Source organism: Salminus brasiliensis, chromosome 10 (assembly GCF_030463535.1).
Source record: "Salminus brasiliensis chromosome 10, fSalBra1.hap2, whole genome shotgun sequence".
Lineage (NCBI taxonomy): Eukaryota > Metazoa > Chordata > Actinopteri > Characiformes > Bryconidae > Salminus > Salminus brasiliensis.
In genome coordinates, this window is record NC_132887.1 from 12,902,003 (window position 1) to 12,920,710 (window position 18,708).

The window sequence follows — 18,708 nt, forward strand, 5'->3', positions numbered from 1 at the left end:
AGATAATCTTGTCTTCTCATGAAATCCCCTGCCTACTAAATTACAGTGGGGAAAAAAAGTATTTAGTCAGTCACAAATTTTGCAAGCTCTCCCACTTAAAAAGATGAGAGAGCCCTGTAATTGACATCATAGGTAGACCTCAACTATGAGAGACAAAATGAGAAAAAATAATTCCGAAAATCACATTGTCTGATTTTTAAAGAATTTATTTGCAAATAATGGTGGAAAATAAGTATTTGGTCAATAACAAAAGTTCATCTCAATACTAATAATACAAATACAAATAATACTTTGTTATATATACCTTGGTTGGCAATGACAGAGGTCAAACGTTTTCTGTAAGTCTTCACAAGGTTGGCACTCACCGTTGCTGGTATGTTGGCCTATTCCTCCATGCAGATCTCCTCTAGAGCAGTGATGTTTTGGGGCTGTCGGTGGGCAACACGGACTTTCAACTCCCTCCAAAGGTTTTCTATGGGGTTGAGATCTGGAGACTGGCTAGGCCACTCCAGGACCTTGAAATGCTTCTTACGAAGCCACTCCTTTGTTGCCCTGGCAGTGTGCTTGGGGTCATTGTCATGCTGAAAGACCCAGCCATGTTTCATCTTCAATGCCCTTGCTGATGGAAGGAGGTTTGCACTCAAAATCTCACAATACATGCCCCCATTCATTCTTTCATGTACACGGAGCAGTCGTCCTAGTCCCTTTGCAGAGAAACAGCCCCAAAGCATGATGTTGCCACCCCCATGCTTCACAGTTGGTATGGTGTTCTTTGGATGCAACTCAGCATTCACTCTCCTCCAGACATAACGAGTTGAGATCTTGTGTGGAGCCCCTGATCGAGGGAGATTAGCAGTGCTCTTGTAGGTCTCCCATTTTCTGATTATTGCTCCCACAGTAGATTTCTTCACACCAAGCTGCTTGCCTATTGCAGATTCAGTCTTCCCAGCCTGGTACAGGTCTTTTACAGAATTTATTTTCTGGTGTCCTTCGACAGCTCTTTGGTCTTCACCATAGTGGAGTTGGGAGTGTGACTGTTTGAGGTTGTGGGCAGGTGTCTTTTATACTGTTAACGAGTTCAAACAGATGCCTTTAATACAGGTAATGAGTGGAGGACAGAGAAGCCTCTTAAAGAAGTTGTTACAGGTCTGTGACAGCCAGAAATCTTGCTTGTTTGTAGGTAACCAAATACTTAGTTTCCACCATTATTTGCAAATAAATTCTTTAAAAATCAGACAATGTGATTTTCAGAATTTTTTTCTCATTTTGTCTCTCATAGTTGAGGTCTACCTACGATGTCAATTACAGGCCTCTCTCATTTTTTAAGTGGGAGAACTTGCAAAATTGGTGACTGACTAAATACTTTTTTTCCCCCCACTGTATATATGCTATTACTGTTGGAACTGTACCTTAGCTCTAAAATGGGAACTTCACAGGGAACGGAAAACAACTTAAATTGGCAAAGTTCATTTAAAAAGATTTATAAAAAGTGAACTGATGTTATTCCAAGGATTTGGGCTGGTCCACTCGTCATGAAATGTTCAAACAACCAGCTTAGACCAGCATGAATTCCATGTTCATCTGCAGTGCTCTAAATTGGTTTATGCTGGTCTGGTGCTGGCCTGATTTGCTGGTATATGCTTTTTTTATTTCTAGCAGGTCACTGTAAAGGGCTGCTGGCTTTTTTAGGTGAGGTAAGAACCAAAAAGAAGCTTTAGGATGGAGTATCTGAAGTATCTGAGAAGGTTTCGTTTAGTCAATGAGGATATACAAGATTCAGTTTACAGATTATTGTGAATAATGATATTAGTAGTAAAATATGACAAAGACACACCTGCATGCTCTTTTAGCAACAGACAGAAAAGTTTAGACAGCTTTGTGTCCAGCAGTCAGCTAATCATACTACAGTCCTAGCGCGTCTATGTGTACAATACATTTGCTTTCCTTCAGATGTTTCTTTATATTCGAGTGGAGTCTCCTGAAGCTTTACTGCTGGAAGTCAAAATTTACATTAGAGAGTAAAAAATTCTTTTGAAATGTCCATTAGTTAATGTCAAGAAAACTCATAACTCAAGATTCTCCACTGGAGGGGCAATGTTACACTCAACTAGCTCTGTGTGTGATAAAAACAAAGAAAAAGAAAAAGTCACAACGAACATCCACAACAGCTGGATTTCACACACACTCGCTCGCTTAATTAGAAACAAACCCAGTAAGAGTAGTGATGCTTTTTAAGCTGTAATGTAATCCTGCCTGTAATCCTAAAAATTGTAAATGTACCTGTAATCGAATTGCTTACTTTTACTCAATTACTTTTACAGTTTTCTGTAAGCTGATCACGTAACGCTGTTGCCACTATGTGTATTCCTTTGCTTCCCAGCCCCCAGTGGGCACACACGTTTGGTTAGTTACACTCTTGTGGAATCCTGTTGTGGTTGGTGGCTTTTATGCCGCTGTGGTGTGTGTGTGTGTGTGTGTGTGTGTGTGTGTGTGTGTGTGTGTGTGTGTGTGTGTGTGTGTGTGTGTGTGTGTGTGTGTGTGTGTGTGTGTGTGTGTGTGTGTGTGTGTGTGTGTGTGTGGTTGGCCGTGCTAAGACTGCACTCTTCAGCAGAGTAACGTTATTTCAGAGTATTGTTCCTTGCCAGTGCTACTGTATCCACACAGATTAGAGTTACACCAAACCAGGACTACAAACACTACAAGAAATAAAAAAATAAAAAAAAACCCAGAAATGAACATATTTTTCACACTTATGAAAAGTTTATTCACTGCAAATTAACCACTGCGCCTTAAATGGCATGAAGTGACTGCTGCACCATTTAATGTGGAACAACAAAATAAAATAGACTGCTGAATAAGACGACAAATTGAGCCTCGCTAAAAGAGGCACAAGACAAAAACCAACTGCTCCGAGAAGAACAACTTTATTTTAAATGTGCTTAACTGGTGCAGCGGTAGGAGTCGAGAGTCGTTCCTCACAAAACGGAGCTAGATTAGAGCAGAAGCAGCAGGGCTTCCATACATTCTGAACCAGGAGATGCAATGGCACAATCCATTTTCTCTGAGGGCTGAAATATAGAGACAGTTACTGCAGTATTTTTGAAATACATGATGATACGCAAGTCATAGTATGAGTTTTGTAGAAAAGGGGGCGGGCATAACCTTGGTTTCTTTTAATTAATTTAGACAGACAGTCATGCTGTATAGCGCCTCACCTGATGTAGTAATGCAGGCTGTGATTAATTAATCAGTGAAGTGTAAATGTTAGCTGAATGTGTTTCTACACACACACACACACACACACACATACACACACACACATACAACTGTCTAGTAAATGTGGAGGTGTCATAATGTTTTCCTCACAAGAAAATTGCAGTTCTAATAATTACATTTTTAGAAATGCTTTTTTACATGCCGGTTTGTAATTCAGTACGGTTGTATCGTTCCTGTATATGCAGTTCTCCAATGTTTTTATGCGACTTGATTTCCATATGACATTTGGCAGTTTCTCCCCTCTGCTATAGATAAAACCTGCCTCTCAAACACAGAGACACTGTTTGTTTGTATAATTACATAGCATTGTGACCTCAGTCCTCTGCCATAATACATTTTCTCACACTGTCAGAGTCATGCGTTTCCATTATGTTGCTGTGCAGGATTATTATGCTTGACCAAGAAAGACTTGATGAAATCAGTATTTTGCAGTTTGAAGTGCTCACTAGTGCTGGATGTTGTTATTTGCCTAGAACCGATAGCTCATATGTCAAGATTAAAGAGTTTCAGTTTGTCTCTAGTTCGTCTGGCAACCTTCGCTTGATGCAATGCACGAGTTACATAAACGACTTACCCACTTGCTCAAAGCTGTTGACTAACAAAGCTGTTAGCTACCACCTCAGAACTCAGACTGGGGGACACTCTTGATGGATTGTGTTCATGAGGACACTGATGCTGTGGTTTTCTCTGGTTTTCTCAGGTTTTCTCAGGTTTTCTCAGCTGTGGGAAAACTCCAGCGCTCTCTCACACTCACCCTGTCTGCTGACACTCAACAGCATCTGTAGTCATTTCACATTCATGACAGATTTAGAAAAGAGATACTGCTAAAGAGTCTGTGAGAGAACATTAACATAGGCTCAGTCAATCTCTCTCTCTCTCTCTCTCTCTCTCTCTCTCTCTCTCCATCATGCACACACCACCCACCCACACACACACACCTCGCTTTGTTGCTCTCTCTCACACGAATGCTCTTGTTTTTTCTCCCACCCCATCTTAAACTAACTCTCTCTCTCTCTCTCTCTCTCTCTCTCTCTCTCTCTCTCTCTCTCTCTCTCTCTCTCCTTCTCTCTCTCTCTCTGTTTTCTTTCATTCTCTCACTCTATCTCTCTCTTTCTCTCTCTTTACATATACATATATACACCCCATCTGGAACACACACTCTCTCTCCCTCTACCCCCCTCCACTGTTGCTGTCTCTCTCTCCCACCTCTCTCTCTTTTCAACCCATTCAGTATACTCTCTCTCTCCATCTTTCTCTCTTCTCTCTTTCTCTCACTCCTTTTATCTCTTTCTGTCTCCTGCCCATCTAGTGTATTCTCTCTCTTCCACCTTTCTGTCCCCCAACTTTCACTGTCTCTCTCTTCATCCCTTTCCTATACTCTCTCTCTATCTCGCTATCTCTCTCTTTCTCTCGCTATCTCTTTCTCTACATACAGTATACTCTCTCTCTTTATGTCTCTCTCTCTTAACATCCTCTCTTTCGCTCGCTCTCTCTGTCTCTCTCTCTTGATTTCGCTCTTAGTCTCTCTCTCGTTCCTTCAAATTTCTCTTTCTCCTTCTCTTCATATCTCTCCTTTTAAGTCTCTCTTTCATTCCCTCTATGTCTCTCTGTCTCTCTTTCTCTCTAATTCTTTCTACATTTCTACGCTATCTCTCTCTTCTCTTGCTCTCCTGAGTTCACTCTCCTCTCCCTTTCTCTCTCTCTCTCTCTCTCTCTCTCTCTCTCTCTCTCTCTCTCTCTCTCTCTCTCACGCACACACAAACTCCCATTTGATTTCCCCCCTTAATCATCACTTGTCTTGTTTTTTTGGACCAGTCTCAAGATGCCTGAAAGCTTATCAAGTATTTTAGCCTCTATCTGCAAGCTGCCCTCTTTCAGCAGCTCCGCTCTGCAGAACGCCTCATTTTGTCAGCAGAGTGCATTCCCGTTTAGATTTGGTAAAATGGCATTATGCAAAACGAGCAGTCAGAGGATGCCAAAGCACAGAGAGCTACTTGAACTTGGCAATCGTTTACTACGTGGAGAGAAGAGAAGAATGTTTCCATGTCGCCATGCAAATAATTAGAATCGCTTGTTATCTCGCTCTTGTGCCGTACCGGCTCTTAAGAGTTCTTACAATATCAAAGATTTTTCCAGAGTGGTGAGAAAATAAGATTACAGAGGCAGCTGAGCAGCTAACAGGGGTTAACTGAGAATGAAATAAATGTGGGTTGGGCCTGATTGATATGATGAAGGAGCTACAAACTCAGATGACCAGTAATATAAGTAGAGATGTCATTTGACCAAGTTCGAAATTAAACAGACAGCCGTAGTCCTGGTTAAACAGTGCTTTATTGACTGGTACTTAACATCAAGCAACACAGACTGTAGCATCAGTCTGTTGACGTTTGTGCTCAGATTTACCAGGATAGCCTGTATTGCTGTGAGTTGATATTGCTATGAACGGGTTTCACAATGTACTGAATAGTTTACTGCATAATTATTAAATACACTATGGACAAAAGTATTGGGACATCTGCTGAACGTATTTAAAAAAGAGTTTATCCTGCTTTGTTGGAGCAACTGTCTCGGGCTGTCCAGGGATGGCTGTCTATTAGATTTTTAGTGAATTGCTCTGAGGATTTGATTTGAACAGGAGCGTTAGTGGGGCCAAGTTGTTGGATAATCACCACCCCTCGGTTCCCAACAGTTCCACTGCTCCACAGTTCAGTGCTGGGAGGCTTTATACCCCTCTAGCCCACACCTGGTATTAGGCCTGGTGCCAGTCAGTTCCAGTCCTATTCTATTGGCGATAACTGTATAGAGACTAGACTAACTGTGTTACATCTGTCAGCAATGGGTGCAACTTAGCTGAATGCATTCTTAAAAAGGGCTGTCCAGAAACATTTGGACATATAATGTGTGTATATGTGTGAGAGTGAAGAACGCAAGTATCAGATCCTTCCCTTAAGCTTTTAAACGGTTCTTTGCACAAAAAAGTTCTCCTACAAAACAGTCTCTTTGGCTCTTTAGGGAACCGAAAACGGTTCTCATGTGATATTTCTTAAAGAACCCTTTGTAGCACCTTTTATTTTTAGGTGTATACCTGTAAAACAATGGGAAATCGGTATGTGCCAACATTATCATTTACTCAATTGACACTTTTCACACTGTCATTACACATTACAGTGTTACAGAAGTGTACATTTTGAGTGTTGGTTCCTCTCAAGGTTTTTTCATGCCACTGTTTTCCCTGGCTTGCTCAAAAAAGACTTGGGTCTGGATCGTTGTGAAAAGCGCTACGTAAATAAATTTGCCTTTTGCTGGGAACATTTTCTCATGTGGTGCTTTTAGCCGATCGTAGTACCCTGTCTGCTGATTTATTAAGGCAGCTTTACCTATAAATACCGACTATGGTAGCACACTTTGACAAGGTAAAGCAGCACAACTGGCTTTCATGTCTGCAGCCACCACTTTGCCGAGAGCGACGTCTATAAGACTCCTTTAGGTCGATTCCTGCTCAGAGGTGGCACTGTACCCTGCCGAATCTCTTGGAATTACTTTCAGAAGGCTTGGATTAAAGACTCTGTTTATTTAGAGCATCCACACGGCTTGGAACAGATGTTCACAGCCAGGATGAAGAGTAGCATCTGACTATGCTTCTCTGCCACCCCCTGGTAAAATAATCTGTAAAAGAAACCTGTTCATTATTATTACAATGTTGAATTGAATAATATTTGTATGTTGTGATACTGGGGTATAGAGTTCGAATAGAGCCACCCTAATTTCAATGCAATTTTATGATGCTATCAAATTGGCTATTTGGAGACTGTATGTCATGCCTGACATATGGTTAACCTTGGATAATTAAATTAGCAGATTGCACGCGATGACCCGACACTAGTGAGAGCATACCAACACGCGCGCCTCCAGCGCCTGCGCAGTCACTCCGTTCATTTTTCGAACTGCCACCGATGAAACATCACTGGGCAACCAATGTGCATGGAGGGAAGCATTGCATACCCGGCTACAACGCACCAGTCTACAGCTGCCAGTGACGTCCATAATAAAGCGCCATCTTCCCACCCTGCAGAGAGCAAGGCCAATTGTGATCTCTCTAGGACTGCTGTCGAAGGCTAGCAGCATGACCAGGACCAGCGATTCTCTGATTAGCATCTTAAACCGCTTGACCTGTGGGGCTGTAAGCAGATAATTTTAAAAATAGGTTTACATCACTGCTTGAAATTTGAGGAAGAGAACATGAGAACACATGTAAAGCACCTTACTGCCATATCTTAAAACGCCCGGTAGGCTAACCCGATGTGATTTACCTGCTTTGAGGCTATTTCCTTTTAACAGCATTGCAGTGTAAAAAGGGTCCATGTATCAGTCAGGCCCTATTCTGGATCCTTGTCTGTCTATGAAAAAATAAAACCCTAGATCTCCCACAGCTCAAAAAAGCTCTTACCCCCTCAAAAGCCAATGTGCCCTGAAACAGGAAAGAATAGAAATGGGTTCATTTGATGTGGCGTGAAGATGAAATTCATCCAAGAACAAAGCTGTTCTGTCAGAAGCCTTTTGCAGTGGCCCTCGCCAGACGGAGAGATGGAGAGAGACTAACGGCCAAGAGTTCTTCTTTTGAACCTTGAGAAGCAGAGTTCTGAGTCTGTGCTGGCATGAAGGAGCCCAGCAGCCATGATTTAAAGCAAAGAGCGGCCCCAGCTACCCCCCGGAGACGCAGTGAGGAGGAGGTCCACCCGCATCACAGGCCGTTCGTTCTTCAGGAGCCAGCAAAGACGCCATGAAGAAAAGAAGCCACTTTGCCTGGACCTCACCCCCATTGACAAATGATGGATCAACATTCCTCCTCAGTTTGTCAGTGTAGGCGCAGCCCCATGGCAGGGCTAAGGAGGAGGCTTCAGTGTTAACAGCAGAGATAGGAATAGCAAATAAGAGGCATGACAGCATGTATGCTGTACTGAGGCTTTCCGAGAACGGGGACTGTGAGCCTGGCCAGCGCCGGGCGGATTAGAAGAGTGGAGGACAGCCATCCTCTCAAATTGAGACAGCTTATTTGACTGAAGGAGGGAGATCCATGAGCACACACACACACACACACACATACTGGGCTTAGGAGGTGCAAGCTGTCATTGTTTGTTCAGGAGGAAAACAGTATCATATACACATTGTCTTTGTAAAAACGCTGAAGAATAGAGGAGCATTTAAATGAAGTGCATCCGTCGAGTACATCTGAGAAACATCTCCGTGTGCATGGATAATGAGCTCAGCACACTGAGGAGAGAATAAAGCCAGCAGTGCTGAGGCGATGTCCATATTGGTACTTTCTGCAAGCCGACAAGACGCTGAAGCTTGAGTAAAGCAGCCTGGAATTGGACATAAACTCTTTTTTGCATCCGCTGCTGTCATTTTGGCATATACGCTGACTTGTCAGTTTTTTGTGAGTGTATTGCTATACTCGTAGGCCATTTTATCAGAAACGCCTTTCATATCACTTAGTAATTGGGCCTAAACGATATGAAAGTTCTGTGGAAATCGTGAAAAAAGTTTTTGTTAACATTACGTTAAAATGTTTGTTTGTATAAGAAAGAAAATAAGTGAACAAAACTTCTACAGGGAACAAATTTAAATATGACATTTTCTGCACATTTCAGACACTATTCTTGTTTATTTGCTCAAAATCACTACACTGTTGGGTTTAAGGCCAAGGCGCTTGTGGTAGGCGATCACGATATGGACATGACCTCAGTCATTTTTGCTGACCTCCACATTACTAGACCCAATGTGTTCCTCAAGTCCAGTAGGTGTTTCAAAGAGACACCCAGCATTTAAAAATATGCTACAAACATTTGACAAATTGCCAAAAAATGTAACATCCCAAACATAAATCACTACACATACAGTGGGGGGAAAAAGGTATTTAGTCAGTCATCATCTGTGCCAGTTCTCCTACTTAAAAAGATGAGAGGCCTGTAATTGACATAATAGGTAGACCTCAACTATGAGAGACAAAATGAGAAAAAAATTCTGAAAATCACATTGTCTGATTTTTAAAGAATGTATTTGCAAATAATGGTGGAAAATAAGTATTTGGTCAATAACAAAAGTTCATCTCAATACTTTGTTATATATATCTTGGTTGGCAATGACAGAGGTCAAACATTTTCTGTAAGTCTTCACAAGGTAGACTGGGGCAGTGGTGGCTCAGTGGTTAGAGCGCCGGGATATCGATAACAGGGTTGTGGGTTCGATTCCCGGGCTCGGCAAGCTGCCACTGTTGGGTCCTTGAGCAAGGACCCTCTGCTCCCGGGCGCTGGAGTTGGCTGCCCACCGCTCTGGATGTGTGTGTGTTTATACTCACTGCCCCTAACACGTGTGTGTGTGTGTGAGTGTGTGTTCACTCCCAGATGGGTTAAATGCGGAGGACACATTTCGCTGTACAGTGCACACTTTACCAGGTTGGCACTCACCGTTGCTGGTATGTTGGCCAATTCTTCCATGCAGATCTCCTCTACAGCAGTGATGTTTTGGGGCTGTCGGCGGGCAACACGGACTTTCAACTCCCTCCAAAGGTTTTCTATGGGGTTGAGATCTGAAGTCTGGCTAGGCCACTCCAGGACCTTAAAATGCTTCTTACGAAGTCACTCCTTTGTTGCCCTGGCAGTGTGCTTGGGGTCATTGTCATGCTGAAAGACCCAGCCATGTTTCATCTTCAATGCCCTTGCTGATGGAAGGAGGTTTGCACTCAAAATCTCACAATACATGGCCCCATTCATTCTTTCATGTACACGGAGCAGTCGTCCTAGTCCCTTTGCAGAGAAACAGCCCCAAAGCATGATGTTGCCACCCCCATGCTTCACAGTTGGTATGGTGTTCTTTGGATGCAACTCAGCATTCACTCTCCTCCAAACACAACGAGTTGTGTTTGTACCAAACAGTTCTACTTTGGTTTCATCTGACCATAAGACATTCTCCCAATACTCTTCCGGAACATCCAAATGCTCTCTAGCAAACTTCAGACGCGCCCGGATATGTACTAGCTTAAGCATGGGAACACGTCTGGCACTGCCAGATCTGAGTCCCTGGCGGCGTAGTGTTTTACTGATGGTAGCCTTTGTTACGTTGGTCCCAGCTTTCTGCAGGTCATTCACTAGGTCCCCCCGTGTGGTTCTGGATATTTTGCTCACCGTTCTTGTGATCATTTTGCCCCCACAAGCTGAGATCTTGCGTGGAGACCCTGATCGAGGGAGATTAGCAGTGGTCTTGTAGGTCTCCCATTTTCTGATTATTGCTCCCACAGTAGATTTCTTCACACCAAGCTGCTTGCCTGTTGCAGATTCAGTCTTCCCAGCCTGGTGCAGGTCTACAATTTTGTTTCTGGTGTCCTTCGACAGCTCTTTGGTCTTCACCATAGTGGAGTGTGACTATTTGAGGTTGTGGGCAGGTGTCTTTTATACTGTTAACGAGTTCAAACAGGTGCCATTAATACAGGTAATGAGTGGAGGACAGAGAAGCCTCTTAAAGAAGAACTTACAGGTCTGTGACAGCCAGAAATCTTGCTTGTTTGTAGGTGACCAAATACTTATTTTCCACCATTACTTGCAAATAAATTCTTTAAAAATCAGACAATGTGATTTTCTGATTTTTTTTCCTCATTTTGTCTCTCATAGTTGAGGTCTACCTATGATGTCAATTACAGGCCTCTCTCATTTTTTAAGTGGGAGACTAAATACTTTTTTTCCCCACTGTATGAATTCAAAGTTCATTCCACTTTTAAAGGGTGTAATTGCATTATTATTATGCCATTATAAAAACTATATTTCTGGGACAACATAGCATCCAAAATAATATCTATTATGACTTTCCTAGCTCACAGATGTAAAAAAGGCAAAAAAGGAGTTTATTGCGAAAAGGAGATTCCAAAAGAGTAGTAGTACAACAGCCAGGCCAGGTCAAAATCATGATACAATAAGGAGGTACATGGGTATACACAAAAGCAGAGTCAGTTACGCCAGGCTCACACTACATGATTTTGGCCCTCATTTTGGAGTCAACGCCTGTTTATGGAGCTCGCCAACAAAAGCCCCAGGTCGGAGGCAAATCAGAGTTCCCTCAGCGCTGGCTTGGTCGCTATGTGTGAGTTGCTGAAAGAAGTAATCTGAGAGCTCTAGTGATCACCAGTGTCTAACAAGCACCCGACAAATACCTAGGAGGTTTAATATCTGGACATGTCGGCAACTCTAAATCCGGTAGTGTAAACAGTGCTGTTACTGGAAGTGCTGCCATTAGCTACAGCCAGTGAGAGTGAGTTCAAGACAGAGTGAGGAGGAAGCAGAGGGTGGAGTTTATCCTTTTTCTCATCCATATTCTTTTCCTTTTCCTTTGTGTTTTTGCTGTAAATCAGTGTGCAGACAATGTGTATCACTAGTTTCTTATAGACTCATGCATGGCAATACATCATTTCTCCCCTGTGCTTTCATGGCAAAACATGTTTTTGGAGAGCAGACAGACTGGTCACGGGTTCCTCCTGGTAAAAGATCTGTAGAATTTGTGACCCCAGTGTTGCTGATCAGTCGTGTAGTGTGAACCTGGCATAATCGAGGGTCAAAATGAAAGTCACAAACAGTCTAGTAAATAAAGTAACTATGGTGGATGGAGTTAATTACTGCCCTCAAACTCAAACAGAAAAAGGAGAGCATCCAGCTATATCAAACAACCAGAATCCTGATACTAAATAACACATCTGTTAATGTCTGTGTTTGACTGTAGTGTCTGAATGTCATTAACTGATGTGTTATTTAGTATCAGTATCCTTTTTCTGTTTGAGTTTGAGGGCAGTAATTAATAAGGTTTTGAATATTAATGAGCTCAATTGCCAAAACACTCATGGCATTGAAAATTAAAAGAAGCCTTGGGGTAGTTCTTAAATGAAGTAAATGTGTTTAGTTATTTGTTGTGTTAATTTTAACACAAGACAAAATTCCCTCAGTGGCCTCTTGAGATAACCAATTAAGATCAGATGCATGGCTCTTTGTCAGACAGAAGGCATGGGCGACTTACAGTTCCCTTAATCTTTGGTATAGCTCATTAACCTACTTGATTGTAATACTTAAGTCTAGCCTCTATACGGCTTTGCTGCAAATCTGTTTGTCATCATTTTCAACCATGGTGCGTTAGCCTGCCTGTGTTTCTAGCCTAATATTGGTGTAGCATTAGCAGAGTGGAACAGCATTACAGCTTACCCTCATATTGCATGGCTTAGTTCTTCACTTTCAAATTGCAAAGTCATATATGCATGTTTATTAGGTTGGTCCTAATATTTGCCAGAATGCAACTTGTTTATTTCCCTAGTATTAGATATGTATATAGATGCATGCAAAATCACTTTTGGTATTCAAGATGAACAACTAAATACTAGCAATGCCTTTGAGTCTTTGAGAGCCATCTCACAAAATACTGTATTTGGTGCTGGTTTTATCTGCACATGGTGACTGCACTAACAGCAAAGTAAATTTCTTGTCAATTTTTGTTATTATTTTATTATTATATCTGGGACTCCTGGTGTTCTCTTTCAAAAGAGACAGAAGGTCACCTCACAGTAATCAGACCACCTACGTTCTCACAAGTGGGGATGACTTGCCTGGGGATAGAGTGCTTGAATATTTCAATTACAAATAGCAGCGAATGTTTATAGTAGAGCCACGCTTAACGGAAAAAAGTTTTGGGACACCTGCTTGTTTAATGTTTCTTCCGAAATCAAGGGGATTGAAAAAGAGTTTTTCCTGCTTTTGTTGGAGTAACTGTCTCAACTGTCCAGGGAAGGCACTCTACCAGATTTTGGAGCATTGCTGTGAGAATTTGATAGCATTCATTGACAGGAACGTTAGTGAGATCAGGATGTTGGATGATCACCACCCCACTTCATCTCCAACTCTCCAACACATCCCAAACGTATTGGATGGAGCACCATCCATAATTCCAGAGAACACAGATCCACTGCTTCACAGCTCAATGTTGGGGGGAGGGGTGGGCTTTATATCCCTCTAGCCCACGCCTGGCATTAGACATAGTGCCAATAGGTTCATGTTTATCTGCTCCAGAGAGGCTGTACTTCTGTATAGAGCCCAGACAAACTTTGTGTGCATTTGCACATCTTTGTCAGCAACGGGTGCAACTTAAAGTAGCTGACTGTATTCAATAAAAAGGGTGTCCACAAACATTTGGACATATTGTATTTTACACACAAGAGGAAGTATAACTGATGTCAGTGGTCTTTCTGTTTAATAGTGAATGCCAAACACTCTACTACTCATTTAGCTATTATATATAATTACCATTACCAGAGTTATGAGTGAAAGAATAATGAATAATATTGAGTTTCATTTCTGAGGAGCAGCTTTTGAAATGCAAACGTCCACAGAAATCTGCTTTAAAATCAAGTGTTTATTGCGTTTTTATTATATTTGACTTCACATTCATCACATTCATCTGTGCTATTATATATCCTGTAATTTAACCCTGTATTTGTGCTCTGCTGTCACAGGCTACATTTAGATGTTGGCTGTACTACCACTTGGTAGTGTGTGGACTGGACTGCATTATTAAAGGGGGTAGCAGTGGAGTGTTTGAGCAACATGTCTTTATTAGAGGGGTTTGTTTTGTAGTTTGGGCTTTGGGCAGTGTTCGATAGTGATCTGCTTTTTTTCTTTTTTCTTCTGGCTGTTGAAGGATTATATGCCTTGACTGTTGTTCTGTTTTCTTTTGCTCCTTGGCTCGTCAAGAAGTTTGTTTTAGTCACTCAGTCAATAAAGTTCAGAGAAGAATACCTTCAGATGGGCAGATGCCTTTATTTGGATGCTATTTTAATGCATGGCGTGTTTTTCATTGAAAATTGGACACTTTTCCTGGGAAGACTAGGCTCACCTTGATGTTTAATGGTGTTTGTAGAATTTCAGTAGATGGGTGTTTCTCCAAAACTAAACCTTTTCAAACAGTTTTTAAGACCTATATAAGCTTAGATACAAAGGCAGTCATCATCACCATCATTAACATAATCTAGTTAACATGGAAATTCCACCAGTAAATTTACTCTAGATCTAGATACAGTATCTTAGCAGCTAAGATGCATATTTGCATACATTACTTAACAATAAACTGAATATTTAGTTTGTCGATTTGTCAAACAACAGAATAACAAAATGTTAAAAGACAATTTTAGAAGAAGGATGGCAGTAATGTACATAACAAAAGAATCTAATGGCCTAAATGTGGTGCCTTTGCCCAGGTCAACTTTCAGCTTCCCCTTCTATGTTCTTTAAAAAGAATGCTTGGCTAATGTTGAGCAAGACTTAAGAAGTCTTAAGAATTAAGTCTGTCTTGGCTGATCAACAATGCTTGTGTAAAGCAGTTTTTCTTTTCAGACATATTTGTCTTTGTTTATGAAGAATGTTTCATTTCATGTGTGCACTATTGTGTATTTCTGTGGTATTACATATGAATTTGAAGAATGATTCATTTTCATTGTGGAATGTATATTCAGTGGTATGTAATTAATTTTTCATTGTTTGTTTTTTAATTTACAAGAGATCCTCATCTTTTCTATTATTTTCATATAGTTTCTGCAACCCTGCAGTAAGAGTCTGAGAGCAGATATATTACATGCCTATTGAACTGTATGTAATTTTATTTCTATTAAAATGTTCTGGGCATTTTCCATCAACATTCATTAGAATGCAGTGTTATATGGTTGCAATATGGTGAATATTCATCTATCAGAGTTGCAGTTTTGTTATCTAGATTGATCTACAGCTTCTGGCTCCTGCTTATGCTTCATAACAGCCTAGGGGCTCACATTGAATAACAATGAACCTCAGATGTTATATCAATTCTGTATACAAATTCAAGTAGATATAATAAGCGATACATGATCAGACCCAGTGATAGGACAGGCCAGCACCTTTGCATTTTGTCAGTTTGCTGTTAAGTTTGGTGAATGATTCATAGTTACTCACATAAATGAACAACATTTAAAGTGTGGAGTGTGGAATTTAAATGACTTTGTCAAGCAATGGCTAAACCTGCTGCTTATGAAACACTCTTATCTTTTGTTTGGAATAAAGTTTTTGAATTGGTGTCTACTGAAGCATTTTTTCAGGCACCATGGCTAGGAATGAGCAAGTTTATCAGGCAAGCAAAATAATCTAATTAACAGCGTTTCTGAAACCAACAGCAAAAGCATTTATTTTTGTGTCAGTGAAAAGTAATATTCAGCAACACTGGTGATTAGTTTTGATCTTACTGATTTAATTTTCTACTATCTTCTGCATTGTTGATCATTTTAGTATTTCAGCTAGAGACTTTCATGTAGTATTCAATATTCAGTCTACATCTCAACAATCCCATTGAAGATGGGAGAGAATGTTTTCCCTGATGGTGCAATTATTGTAGATAATGACTTGTATTAATTCCAATGTGGAAATATTTGTTTGTGGTTCTGATTAAATTAATCTGTGAGAAAATATTCTGCTCGATGTTTTAAGTGATTCAGGTACAGTTACAAGAGAATTAAAAAAAACTTGACATTTCTGCTGAAAAACAACCAGCATGACCAGCATGACTATGCTGGTCGACCAGAATTACCTAATCAAATGCAATATACACTATGCTGTTTTACCAGCTTGGTAATGCTGGTCAAAGAGTGTAGTCATGCTGGTTGACCAGTCTGGCCATCAAGACCAAACAATTTAGATGTATTTGTAAATCACTTATTACACTTATTACTTATTTGTATAGCACTTTTTACAACTGACATTGTCACAAAACAGCTTCCAGAAATCCAGTAACTGGACGAGCGATCACACACTATGTCGGTCAAGAGCTGGTTAACCACCATTCTTCATCTGGATGACCAGCTTTTCAACCTCCTTGACCATCAAAGACCAGCTTAGACCATCTGAAACCAGTTACCAGTTACCAGCAAAAGTTGATCTTGTTTTTTTCAGCAGGGATATTGATAATGGTGTTCTTCTAAATCTCTCTGTTTGTTTGGGTTTTTCCCACTTTTCCTAAGTTCCTCTGAACAAGGTGTTCCTAACAACCAGGTGTTCCTAACTCGGCATGGACAGTTTGATGCAGACAGTTGATGAAACACATTGCAGTGGAATCATGAAGATCTCATTTTACTACTTACTGTATCTCGCTACTTCTCTGGTCTTTTTTTTTTTAATACAGCAAGTGATAAAAATCCCTTTACATGAATGTGAACCAACTTTCTTCATATTACGTCTGCACTCTGATTCACAGTCAATGCAAAGCGGATAAGAATTAATTAGTAAAAATGTTCTCTTTATAGATCACTCTTTCTTTCACCAAGTCAAATTGCTAAGGGCCGACCTTGGGTTTTCCTACATTATTGATGGCACTAATCTAGAACAGCAGCATAATTAAAGGAGCAGAGTGGAATGGAATATTAACAATGCAAAATGATGTACCGCTGTCTGACATGTGGGGTCTAATTGAGGATGTGGCTGATAATTGAAGCTTGGTTTGTTTTGTTTAGCTGATTTGCTCTATTTGAACCAGGTATCAGTGCACGCAGTAGGAGAGAACCAAACAGCTGGCCCTGCCCTGGCTCCCAGCGTCAGATGGGGACAGACACCCATTAACCAGTCCACCCCCTGGGACACAGATGAACCCCCAACCAAACAGATGCGAGAGAAAGATAACACAGGTAAGAATAGCGGTCCTGGATTGAGGAGCTCTAAATGTCTCTTGTGTATGTAATTCATACTGAGTGTGAAATCCCGCAGTTTGCACACAGCAGATAAACATGTTGTGAATCCCCTCCTCAGGTCCACTATGGCCTCCTGCAGTGGCCACGGTCAGCCAGGCAAGTCTGCTGACCCACACCTACGGCATGCCCCAACCCCCGGCCTATAGCCAGGGAGTGACCGTACAGGCGCCCATCATCGGAGCGACTCCTGCTCTTCAGACCCCTGTGCCCCCTCCTCATCCGCTCCTGCCCACCCACTACCAGCTCCCCCAGCCCCCCTCACAGCCACTGGCTAGCATGGTACTCAACGTGCAGAGTCAGCCGCTAGGCGTCAGCAGCCTGCCCCCTATTGCCATGTCCCCCATGCCCGGAGTATGCCAGGTCGCCCACCCTGTCCACACAGTCCTGGGTAACGGTCACCTGGCCCACCCTATGGTACAGCCGCCCACCACACTAGCCAGCAACAACCTTCCCCTGACTAACGGACAAGCAGCCACTCAGCCCCCTCCCGCCACTACCCCCAACGCTCAGGAGACCACCAACGGGCTGCAGATGCTCCGGACTGTTGGCATGGGGAAGTATGAGTTCACAGACCCTTATCATCCAAAAGGTAAAGCACCCTGAAGTTTCATCCAACTCGAATGTAATTGTAAAAGTTTATCTGCAGTGTATGTATAGAGATATTCTTCCCTCTTTCTGGTGATAGTGTTGAAGTAATAACACGAAGAAAACCCACTATCTGAGCCGGTACAGCTGATCATCTTGAACACATTTATTACTTTCCTGACTATCGCCCTCAATAAAGGCTCTCATTCATCTCTTTCTCCACATAGATGCTTGCACTGGGGGTTGTTTTTCCTTCCTACTTGTTTTCTTTCCTTTCCTTTTTTTTAAATAATCCAACTAATGCAATTATGATAACTTTGTGAAGAGCAGCATGCTCAACAAACAGAGATTAATGAGTTTAACACAGTTTTCACGGTAGTGGGCGATCAGTAATATCTTTCCCCACTCTGTGAAAGATTTGATTGATGCTTCAATGAAGGAGAGCCTTTAGTAGCAATCAGCGGTAGGTGTATGTTCTCAGTCTACCATTGCTAATTCACTTTATAGCTACTGAGGTACTTCATGTGAACTGTTTGTGGTGCTGGTTGAGATGCCGAATTCGGAATGAAAAAGCAAGAGTTTTCTTTCTGTCTTTCATCACGGGAACTTTTAAATGCATTCAGTCTCAGCCTGCTTTATACAAATGAAAAGCAGTTGGTCTTGAAATCAGCACTGGAGTGTGTGTGTGTGTCAGTGCTTGTATGTGTTTTTTGGCTCACTGTGAAATCTTTTAGATATTCTGCTGAGCTACAGGCAAAAAATCTGTTCTGCTGCCTCTCCTTTAAATTGCATGTCATGTCACATCACTAGAAATATTAGTCTTCTGTAAAGCGAGGGCGGCGGCGACAGCGGGAGCAGTTTGCTGTCCACTTATCAACTCGTAATTTAGAATGGAAAGTCCATTTAGTAGATCATCATAGAGTCCAATCGTGCGACCTCCAGGATACTTAAGCCCCTTGAGTAAAAAAAAAAAAAAAAAGAGAAATTGAAAAGGTTATTTATAAATATAAATAAATAAACCCAGCACTCTGACATCAGCTGCGTGAAATCGAAGACCA

At 41.5% G+C, this 18,708-nt stretch overlaps 1 protein-coding gene across 1 annotated transcript in view; it reads left to right on the plus strand.

Annotated features, from left to right (window-relative positions):
• LOC140564716 (kelch-like protein 29) overlaps positions 1-18,708 on the plus strand; it is a 123,094-nt gene that overhangs the window by 33,866 nt on the left and 70,520 nt on the right. Inside the window, exons 4-5 of the mRNA XM_072690337.1 lie at positions 16,855-17,002; positions 17,124-17,654. Coding sequence (XP_072546438.1) covers positions 16,855-17,002; positions 17,124-17,654 — 679 coding nt within the window. The remainder of the gene's footprint in view (positions 1-16,854; positions 17,003-17,123; positions 17,655-18,708) is intronic.